This window comes from Sinocyclocheilus anshuiensis, unplaced genomic scaffold, assembly GCF_001515605.1.
Source record: "Sinocyclocheilus anshuiensis isolate Anshui unplaced genomic scaffold, SAMN03320099.WGS_v1.1 scaffold709, whole genome shotgun sequence".
Taxonomy (NCBI): domain Eukaryota; kingdom Metazoa; phylum Chordata; class Actinopteri; order Cypriniformes; family Cyprinidae; genus Sinocyclocheilus; species Sinocyclocheilus anshuiensis.
The window spans coordinates 190,297-201,930 of record NW_015540926.1 but is presented as its reverse complement, the minus strand read 5'-3'; the positions used below and the strand labels follow the sequence as shown (position 1 = coordinate 201,930).

General features: G+C 37.0%; 2 protein-coding genes across 2 annotated transcripts in view; one reads left to right on the top strand and one right to left on the bottom strand.

The window, feature by feature from the left end:
• The first annotated feature begins 4,798 nt into the window (after positions 1-4,798).
• Positions 4,799-9,152, top strand: nkx6.2 (NK6 homeobox 2). Its single transcript, XM_016487300.1, is given in 3 exon segments — positions 4,799-6,106; positions 7,239-7,411; positions 7,884-9,152. Coding segments are annotated over 3 exon segments (909 nt in total). The 5' UTR covers positions 4,799-5,619; the 3' UTR covers positions 8,133-9,152.
• Positions 9,153-10,917: 1,765 nt separating this feature from the next.
• inpp5a (inositol polyphosphate-5-phosphatase A) overlaps positions 10,918-11,634 on the bottom strand; it is a 164,872-nt gene continuing 164,155 nt past the window's right edge. Inside the window, exons 13-14 of the mRNA XM_016487317.1 lie at positions 11,264-11,348; positions 10,918-11,153 (exon numbers count right to left, since the gene is read on the bottom strand). Of these exons, the coding sequence (XP_016342803.1) occupies positions 11,268-11,348 (81 nt within the window). The 3' untranslated portion in view covers positions 10,918-11,153; positions 11,264-11,267. The remainder of the gene's footprint in view (positions 11,154-11,263; positions 11,349-11,634) is intronic.

Genomic DNA, 11,634 nt, shown 5'->3' with positions numbered 1-11,634 from the left:
TGCTGAATATTGAATAGTACTGAATGTTTGTATATATTCAGCACTTGGATACTGCAAAAATACTGCAGTCCAACTGCAAAGGGCAAAAATGTCAAATAAAACTCTAAATGAATAACATGTTACAGTTCACTCAAATGAGAGAGTGTGTGTGTGTGTGTGTGTGTGTGTGTGATGATCTGCTGTGCACACATCACCGATGATGATGATGAGGAACACCAGTTTGAAAAAGTCCGGCCTGAGCACTTTGTCCACATCACAATAATGTAGTCTTTTTTGCTAGACAGAGAGAAAACCCGTCCATGTCCATCTATTGTTCATATCATCATTCAGTCACCTGTGCCACGTGTGCACTCTGAACCGGCTCATATTTTGAGTTGAGTTGTGTTTGATCACATCATTAGAAACAAGTGTGAACAGTTTTGAATGGTTGTGTGTAAACGATGACAACTGTGCTTTAGTTGTGTTTAACTTTTGCAGCACAAATGCATCACAGTGTGAGAAGCGTTTGAGTGAATGAGAATGTGTTTAGAGTTTTGCAAATAGAGCCTAACTGCCTGAACGTGTTTAAGGTTTAGCAGAAAGAGTACTTTATTCGACAGTCTGGTTTAAGCTAGTGGGGATTTGGTTCAGAGATTGGGGTTTAGAGTTTTAGCAATTCAGAAAAAGGGGGGGGCAAAAATGAGTTGTGTCTATGTCACGATAAGAGGTCAATTCGGCCCCGCGTCTGTGTTTCAGATGGTTTCTGATGCTGCGAGGCTCTGCAGGTGTGTGTTCTTCCTCTTGTCACCACACGGTGGCACTACAGACCGTCAGATTTGTGGATGCTGTTCACTGCGCTGACTGATGTACTGTGCATCTGTGAACTTTGTATACTACATTGCAGTGCTCTCCATTTGCTTTGACTGATAAACGTTGTTGTTTTTTTTTTACACAAAATTCATAGATGACATAATATTCAGTGTTAACTAAAATTAAAACCATACAATTAAAACAATTTTTGTTACTGAAATAAAATTGTATAACAAAATATATAATAAAACTTGTTTTATGTCTGCTAGTTGCCAAGGAAATATTTCTCATTTTCATTTATTTTAACTTGATGTACTAAAATAAATAAAACTAAAATAAAAAAACTATTAGATATATAAAAAAAAAAAAATCAAAATGACTAAAACTCCAACTAGAAGTAAAATTAAAATGGGAAAAAAAACGTATTCAAAGTATTAATAAAAAGTACAGTTGTATCTAAAATATCACTGGTGTAAACTGCGCAGGACTTTAACTTTCATACATGTTTTTAATGTAAATGAGAATTGTTTCATCGTGAGATTTTCCCCCAGTTTCAGTTGATTTACTTCAATCAAAGATTAGAATTTTGTGAATTTTTTGAATGAAACACAAAAGATAAACGATGCAGATGTATCTTCAGAGGATATATCATCCAGCAGTATTATAGTCTAAACACTGTGTATAAACTCAAATATTTGGTGTAGGATTTACTTTTAAACAATGTTCACTAAGAAATAGCTGGAATGATAAACCGTGTGGATGGTCATTTTAAAGAAATCTGACATATCTGACATGTTTGTTGTTTTGTCAATAGAGATATGAAGCTTCTTTTGCTGTTCAGACGACTTTGCCAGGATCTCATGATTGATGAAGCTGCGGATGAATGAATCCGATTCAAACACGTGTAAAAAAACAGAAAAAAGTGTAGATTAATCTAATTAACCACACTTCAGTTTTGTCTGAAATCCATTGAATAGACATTACAAAAAGTAATTTTAGAAAGACATATTTTGATGTATAACAATGCATAAATGTGTCGCATGAAAGATTCAGTGACTCACATTTATGCATTGTTATACATCAAAATATGTCTTTCTAAAGTTACTTTTTCTAAATGCCCTCCAAGCATTTACAGCTGACTTTATACAAATTAAACAAGGGATCTGGAGAGAGGGTGCCAGTGCTGTTTCACGAAGGCTTGTGTAACTTTAACTGTGATTAAAGACTAGCTCTCCGTGACTTGAGCTCATTTAACATTCACAAGCTGATATTGATATGACCTGTAGCTTATATTTACACTGATGCATTGGGCAGATGCTTTTATTCAAACCGACTTACACTGCATTCAAGGTTTACATGCAGGAGCTCAAACCGTAGAAGTCATGGGTTCGATTCCCAGAGAATGCATGCACTGATAACATGCAGAGCTCGAATGCAATGCGAGTCATTTGGATAGAAGCGTCTGCACGATGCATGAAAGTAAATATGGGTTTAGTTGGCTTTGAGTCGTTGAATCAGAGCTGGCATTGTGCATTATAATACGTATATTTCAAAATGTATTTCAGGTGCAAGAAAATACATTTACAATCTTACAGTAGCCTACATTTAGGATAAAAGCAAATGTGGATGGAAAAGCCAGCTTGAGATCAAAACTAGATTTAATCATGTTTATTTATATACATATATTTTTTGTTTGTTTTACTTTGTAAAGTACGTTGCTTGCTGATGTGTTATATGTTTACATGTGTTATAGACAACAAATAAAGTTTTTCATCAAGTGTGACGTGTACTTTCTTCGATTGTAATATATAAAGGGCAAAATATACATTTAAATCCTTTAAAAAATATATTAAAAAAAAATGTACAAAAACGACCAAAATAATATAGGTGTAGAAAACATATTCACTTTAATATATTTTGAAACATATTTTAGGAAATAAATATTTTGGCCATTTTTTTTTTTTGTATATTTTTAAATTTATTTGATAATATATTTTTTTAATGTATTAAATTAATTTAAGTTATAAGCCCACTAGTTATTTTATTCTAAAATATAAATACACAGCAAATGCAGCAAATAAAATTAAGACATTTAAAATTAAAAAATGCTACATATATACTGTTTTATTGATATTTTAAAGGAATATTTGTATTTATTTATTGTGTACTATACTAGCATGTGAGTGTTGCTCACACAGAGAGATGCAGCTGAACAACAAAATGAATAAAAACGGTCAATAAATAACACCAAATTAAGATTTTTAATCTGTAATTATAATTCTAATTTCATCTGTAATTAATCTATCTGTAATCTCAAAACAAAACAGCAGTAACTCGATTCATTGTGCTCAGAAAACATCATATAATTCATCAACTTTATCTGCTTACACTATTTTCATGGTGGGGACAAAATGAGAAAAGCAGTAATTGAGGACTATAAAGGTCTAGAGACTATAGGGAAGTCTCACAAGAGCAAATAAATATGGAGTTGATACGAAGATCCAGAGACAAAGTGAAAGTCCTGATGCGCAGACAGAGAACAGACAGTCAGAGAGATTGCAGACTTTATTGATGTAAGATATAAGAACCGTTTAAGGGAGCATAATCAGAGTATAGTTAGACAAACCTGTGCTGTATATTGTGACACGACTTGAAGTTATATTTGTTATGATATGAAGAAGAGCCAGTGTATCTTCTGTTATGGAGGAGCTCTTCTGTTTGAGGTCTGACCGGTAGATGGCGCTGTTTTCCTCTAAATGAACGCAGAGTCTCGCGCTAAATCAACGAAGGTTACGGGGTTTTCTTTTTATTTAATTAACATGTTCGTTGATTTGAAAACGGGTTTTTAAGACTGCTATAAAATTAGGAAAAATCTCGAAAACTGACACAAACACTGCGATTGTTGCTTATTATCTTTAGTTCATGTTTCAATGTACAGCATATACAGAAAGGCAAAAAGTCAAATACAACAGTACCAGAAACTCTATTATTATTATTATCAGCAATAACAGTGCATTGAGTCAAGCAATTTTACACTTAGGATTTCGGGTTTATTGTTTATTTTTCAACTTCATCTGGTACTTATATTGCAGATTATGCAGTAAAAATATTTGTGTACACGGCGTGATTATATATCAGGTCATTTTACAGACAAGCGAAGACTAACTCCTCACAAACTCATAAACTAATAATAATAATTCAGTGCATTAAAAACGCTTTTTTTCTGCCAGACTGCAGTGATGTTAATGCGCATGAACAGTGGATGATGAAGAGCAGCAGTTGTACTGTCATTATCCTGATTCAGATTTACATTTACTTACAACTCACATTAGAATTAGAAGATGAACTCGGTAATAAAACAAATTACACAACTGAAAAAGAAGGTGACCCGCTTCTGAGCTTCTGTCATGCATGAGGATTACATGATAATATGATAAAATAACATCAATAAATTCCTTTCTACATGTAAAGATAGTATATAATAACCACACAACACACAGCCCACACTTAACCTGTTTTTTAACGAGTGAGGCCTATACATAAATACAAAATGGAAAAAGTGTTTCGATTCAAACGGCGCATTTCTCCTTTCTCGTGGTTTTGATGAAGGTCTAAATAATGTCGAAGCCTTTTAAAAATTCCAGCACGCTCATATTTCACTCATCATCCATAAAACATAACCGCTGCACTTAAACAGATGATCTCCGTCTCTGATTCAATTCACAAAAAACACAGAACATGAAACATTAAAGATGTCATATATATATTACATGCAGTCTAAATATAGCTCATGAGAATATTATCAAAGCAAATTTAGTCAGGTCCACTAAATAATTGCACATGAAGTTAGATAAGATGTTATCAGACCAGGAGAAATATCTGGTTAACAGTGGGTTAGATATGATCAGCACCAGAGAGTTGAATACGCCTGAATTAACTAAGCCCGATTTAAATCGCTTATAGTCGCATTCAATTATACACAGTAAAACATTGCTTTATTTTTCCCCCCAAACCATGTGATTCATATTTTATGATGTCAGTTGTTTTAGCTGATTTGGCTATTTTAGCAACAACCCGTTAAGTTGCATAAGGGCGATTATGTTTGTAAATGTCGATATTTTATACGCTAAAACGGTGAGCGATATTTTCAGTAATAATAATCATAAAGTCATTCTAATAGCTAACCTGCGAAAGAGAACATAGAGACTTCAGACTGCGTGCATAAATACTTGTTTATATAAATAAGTGTAAAAATCTTCCAGTGAGCTGCTAGATTTGCCAGCTTCTGCACGCAGAGCAGGTTTTAGTAACCCGCGATTAAGCGAGTCGTCCTGTAGAGTTTTCCGCATTTATTAAAAAGTGTTGCATATTTGTTCTAAACGAAACGGATTATGCGCGACGTCTGAATGGAGAAATGCGCGGCGTTATTAGTCGTATGTACTCGTCATAAAGAAAACGCGCCTATTGTGTCAAATGCAATGCGAAACAATGATTTCTACAACGCGACGCTTCGTTAAATGGCGCTACATTACGAGTTTGATGGCGTGCGGCTTTGTCCATGCAAATCCGCCGCCTCGCGTCCTCCAATCAGAGCGTGGCGTCACGTAGCGTCTTCCAATGGGAGATGCGCGCTTGCAGGTGGCGGCGCGGTTATCTGCGCGTCATCGCCGCTGGAGTCCATTGAGCGGAGGACGGCGCTTCAGATGCGGGCGATCGCAGCACTCAAAGCGGGCGTGAGATCTGCCGACGGCCGGCATCCGGATTCCGGGATTCATCGGGAAGCGCTCGCGAACTTTGGAACTCGCCGGTTGAAAGTTACAGTTCTGGTGGATGAGTTGTCAAGTTGTGGGCGTTAAACTTTCTCGTACGAACTTTCTTGCTTCGCCCTGTGGTTCACTCGCACCAATGATAGCGGTCGGGCAGATGGATAGTAACCGGCAGAGTGCGTTCGTTCTGGGCAGCACTCCTCTGGCTGCGCTGCACAACATGACCGAGATGAAGACCTCTTTATTCCCGTACGCCCTGCAGAACCCCGCGGGCTTCAAGGCTCCTTCCTTCTGCAACCTGAGCTCTCAGATCCCGCTGGGAACGCCGCATGGAATTAGCGATATCTTGGGGAGACCCATCACCGCCGCGGGACAGCTGCTCTCGGGCTTTCCTCGGATCAACGGCTTGACATCAGCCGGGATGTACTTCAACCCTGCGGCGGTGTCTCGGTACCCCAAACCGCTGACGGAGTTGCCCGGGAGGGCGCCCATATTCTGGCCCGGAATGATGCAGGGTTCACCCTGGAGAGACCCGAGGGTTCCCTGTCCTGGTGAGTTCTCGAGAACATTTTTCTAAACTGGCTTATGTTGGTTTTCACGCTCAGCAGGGCGGCGTTTCCCAAAAGCATCGTAAGCCTATGTTCTTAGGGGTACGATGGTTTTGGGAAACGCAGCCTAGATTGTTGGAATATTAAAGTGAAAAAAAAAAAAAAAAAAAAAGTAGCTACACTTCCATAATGTACTTAAAGTGCTCTATTTCTGCGCACTAATTTTGTACTTAATATAGGCTACTAAAAATGATTCTTTAGTACTTCTTAAGACAAACATGAGAAGTGTGCTGTTTTGGGACACAATGAATATGAACTAAGATGCGCTTTTAACATACTATCTGTATTTGAAAAAAAAAAGTATTTAGTCAGCACTTGTAGAACACTTGAACCATCTTTCATACACTAGTACACACAAGTGTACTACAAGTGCTGACTAAATACTTTTGTTTTATTTTTCAAATACAGATAGTATGTTAAAAGCGCATTTTTGTTCATATTCATTGTGTCCCAAAACAGCACACTTAGTTGATCTTAAATTTATCTTAAGAAGTAGCCTACTAAAGAATCATTTTTAGTATATTAAGTACAAAATTAGTGCGCGAAAATCGAGCACTTTAAGTACATTATATTTTTCTTGTTTTCTTTAAGACCTACATAGAATCGGAATCTTTTTCTAAAGTGGCGTACACTCTTAAAAATAAAGGTTCCAAAAGCGTGTTCTTGCCACAGAAGAACCATTTTTGGTTCCCCAAAGAACCCTTCAGTGATCAGTTCCTGAAAGAACCATTTTGAGGAGCATTTAAAAAAAATCTAGACACTTTTTCGACTATAAAGATGCATTTGAAAGGTTTCATGGATGTTCAAGGTTCTGATGCCAATAAAGACGCTTTATTTTTAAGAGTGTATGTTGGTTTTCACGCTCAGATTGTTGAAATGTTAGTGTTTGACACTTGTGGGTCATCAATATTCACTCGCAAATAGCGTCAAGTAAATAGCACTTCTTGTGTGTTTGCCTCTTTGTGATCAATTGTAAGTCGCTTTGGATAAAAGCGTCTGCTAAATGAATAAACGTAGAATCGAATGTCTCGTTTTCGGTTTTGACTGACCGTGTCTTATTTTCTTCTCTCTTCAGCCCAGGCACACATGATGCTGGACAATGATGGAAAGAAGAAACACTCCAGACCAACTTTTTCCGGACAGCAGATTTTCCCCCCGGAGAAAACCTTCGAACAGACCAAATATCTGGCAGGACCGGAGCGAGCTCGACTCGCCTATTCTCTGGGAATGACCGAAAGCCAAGTCAAGGTAAATAGAGGCGGGTTTTATATTAATTTCATTTCATTCTAGACTTTTTTTCCTCAATGCAAACGGGCAGAATGAGACCACAGATTATTTTATCCGCGAAAGTCGCTGTCAGTTGTGCGTGATATGAATTTGCAAACGAGCAAAACTGTTGGAGCATTAATTTATAATGTTGAAATTAAATTTTTTGGGATTATAAATCATATTTTTAACCAAAAAAAAAAAAAAATCGCTGCGAGTGCTGCACAGCATTGCACACCGTTAGGCCTTACATTTACGCATTGTCTGGTCAACATGCATTTGCTTTTATTATTTTAATCAATCGCTTGCTCTAGAGTGCATGCACTTTTTGCTTGATTTATATGATTTCAGTTCAGTTAGTTGAACTTGCATGCAAAATTTTTTTTTATAATATTAGCCTAATTGATCACTGATATGGACAGTGCTCTGAAGCGGGGTTTTTTTTCTGTCTCAGGTTTGGTTTCAGAACAGAAGAACCAAATGGCGCAAGAGGCACGCGGCTTAGATGGCCACGGCTAAAAAGAAACACGACTCAGAGACGGAGAGGATGAAGGAGAGCTCAGAAAACGAGGATGATGATGAATACAACAAACCTCTGGACCCGAACTCCGACGACGAGAAAATCACGAGACTGTTAAAAAAGCACAAGACGTGTAACCTGTCCCTCATCAGCCCGTGCAGCAACAGCTCGGACACTTTGTGATGATGCTGAGCAAAAGATTCTTCATCATCTTCATCATCATCATCATCATCATCATCATCCTCTGCTTCAGATTCTTCTGGAGAACCGAGGCAGAATTAAGCAGGGTATAAACTCAGTTCTTTGCTTTGAATTCGGTTGTACAGGTAGAAGTGGACGTGAGATGTGTATATATATTTTTTACTGAGTAAATTATGTTATTAAAGCATCACGGAGACGTGCCAACTTTTCCCCCTCATCATCATCATCATCATCATCAAGATCATTTAGTCTTCGATCGCAGAAGAATAACGCCCTTTGTTCCGCCTAAAAGCGTCACTTTTTATTTTGGAAACAGGTACACCAAGTGTATAAAGAAGTGCCAGTGCTGTAAATGATGTGAATATAATTTGTTTTAATAATTTGTGCTTTTGGCCGCTGGAGTTTATGTTCACCTCACAACAGGAAAAATACACGAACATGGACATAAATACCGACGAAGAGAATACTATTGCTTCCGTGAGGACGGAAGAAAAAACTTTGTATTATCAATAAATTATTTAACAAGCCAGTGTTTCAAAAATGTCCTGGTCCTTTTTTAATTGCATACATTTACCGATTGTTTTGTAGCGCATATATTTTGAGATGTGCTGTTATTTGGCCGCGAGAAAACTGCTAGCAATTGCATATTATATCCGTGCATTAATAGTAGTGATAATACAATTCTTACACGATTGTTACTAATAATTTAACATAACACGAGTACGCGTTTATAGAGGGAGAAGCAGTTTCCTGCAAAAGCTTTAACAAATTCCGATGCAACAAGAGAAATATTTAGTGTCCCTTTTGGAGGTTTTATTTTAGGAGCATGAACTGCATCACTCGGACTGATGAAGATAATCAGGTCTTTAAACATGCATTTATAGATTAGCTTATATCTGTATTTCTCAGTCGCGAGCAGTTTTTTTTAAACCTGTGTGCGAATCATTTAATGACTTTAAGGAACTTTTCTGTCGCGTTATTCGCGATGCAAATGTCTCATGACTCCGTTAGCTATTACAATTAACATATTATAAACATGTTGAAAAAACATTATTTTTTTGTGATTATTCATTATTCTTAAGCAATTGTAAGTTACGACAGTAGACTATGATTTCGGTATTAATCGCAACGAATATCGCGCTTGTGTTGCTATAGTAACGGCAGGTAAAAGCGAACTTGCGAACGACTAATTAGCTTTTGTTGTTACAGAAATGCTGTTAAAACGTGTGTATAAAATATACTTGCATGCAAAAAAAAGCCATATTCTCGAATTTTCTGTTGAGAGTTTCCAGTGTCAATTATGTGTATTTCCACTTACATTATTTCCTTTTAATAAGATATTCAGCCATAACCTATATATATATTTGTTTTTTTTCCCCTCTCAGGGACCACCAATGATGGTAAATGCATGTAAATGTCAAAGGCTTGTTTAGTGAATCTCATGGTGATATTGATGGCAAAAGAGGCACTGATTCATTAATTGAGTTCTAATGGTTTTATTGCTTTTGGAGGTCTTGCCATCCATGAGGTCTAATCGCTATCTGCTTAAAGAAAAGAGTGAATCCTATCACCTGACCTGCTGGGAAAAACACGGTTAACAAGCAGTTCTTCTAACCAAATCACTGTCAAAGCGACACAAAATCATTCCCACCGATTCAGAAATGAGGGATCGATCTAATGGATCGTTGACTCTGTAGTGTAATGAATTCAATGAGTATTAGCACACGGCATTGATGCTGAGAACATACACGAGAAATCAAACCTAAATGACCACACTTTACTTTACAGCGCTCACCGTGTCATTAGTACTGAACTTCATGTACTTCATATGTGACTGTGTTGGTAAAACACACTGCTGTTACACACTGTAAAGTAAAGTGCACTTTTTAAGTTTTCTCCTGGTCCTTATAATTTGAGTGTTTTTGCACAATGCCATCGTAACTCAAACTCTACATTTGACTGAGTTCAATAGTTGGCACCATGACACAATAATATAATAACAAGAAATCATACATAAAAACAAAGGGGAAAAAAGGATACAGCTATTTAAGATACCCAGGCCTATTTAAAATATCACATTCAACCATAACATTATTACACAGAAATAAGTTAGAATAAGATCAGCACTGTAAGAACCGAGCAAGACTGCTATTGAAACTATCTTATATACGTGCATGGTTTATGGCACTGCTTAAAAGATAAAAAATTTAATTGGATATATATATATATATATATATATATATATATATCAAATATGGCATTTTCTACTTACGATGAAGTGGATTAAGTCGTTTCTTTATAACTATTCAAACATTTCAACTTTACACCCAAAGCAGCCGTTCGTATCAATATGTCAGCATATTATATTATAAATTATCTCTTTAAAAAGTACAGTATATAAAATGAGACTCGGCGGTTGTATGCGGCACGGCACGGCAAATCAAGAAAAAAACCAAGATAAACAAGAGTCAAGAGAGAAAGAAAATCATACAAATGCTTGAACAGAATATACAGAGAGAAAGTCTAGAAATCTCCAAACAGCACTAGAAATAAACCTAACCATAGAGAAATACAACAAGAGTTCTTGCATTGCACTTTTTAAAACATCTTACTGTATGGAAGTAGCTCGTAATATTACGAGGCATATCTAAAATCCGCAAGGATGCTTTTTAAAATCTTTAGTGTTTCTGATGTTCTATTAGAGTTTGGGAAACGAGGCTGAGAGACGTCAGAAGAAGAACATCTGATTTAGTGGAAATGCAGCACGTGTGAGTGTGTGTGTGTCCATGATCTCAACTCGTGAAGCATTCATGAACTCTGTGTGTCGTTTCTATGGACGTGATTGCATGCACTGGACAAATGCGACTGGTCAGTCCTGCTGAAAAGTCTTTACAGGGTCCTCTGTTTGCGTGTGTGTGTGTGTGTGTGTGTCCATCCACCCATGTCGGAGCTTCTCACAGGGACGTTTTCATGAAATCTTCTCCAACCTTTGGCACCATTTTCCTGGTCCACACACACACACACACACACACACAGATCATGAGAATCAGACATGGCTATTATAAAGTCATATGGATAGTAAGAATAAATTAATAGTAAAAGAAAATATTTACCACATCACTGCACGACACAACACTTGTGCTTATTTGCATGAGGTTTACCTGCCCCTGTGCTTAACCGAAAGTACAAGTAGACCGGCTGCAGAGAATACAACAAACAGCAGAATTCAGACCGAGACTTCATCAGGAACAAACTCCAGCTCATTCTTTAGTTAAAATGAGCTGTTCTGAACATAGACATTCATTTAATAGTTTATTCACACTCACACACACACACACACACACTTCTGTCTGAACTCTTCTTTCATGGGTGCAAAATTCACCGACATTTCTAGAACATCTGAATGTGATTTTGACGAGTGTGTGTCTGTCTGGTTCAAACACACACACACACACACACACACACACACACACACACACACAAG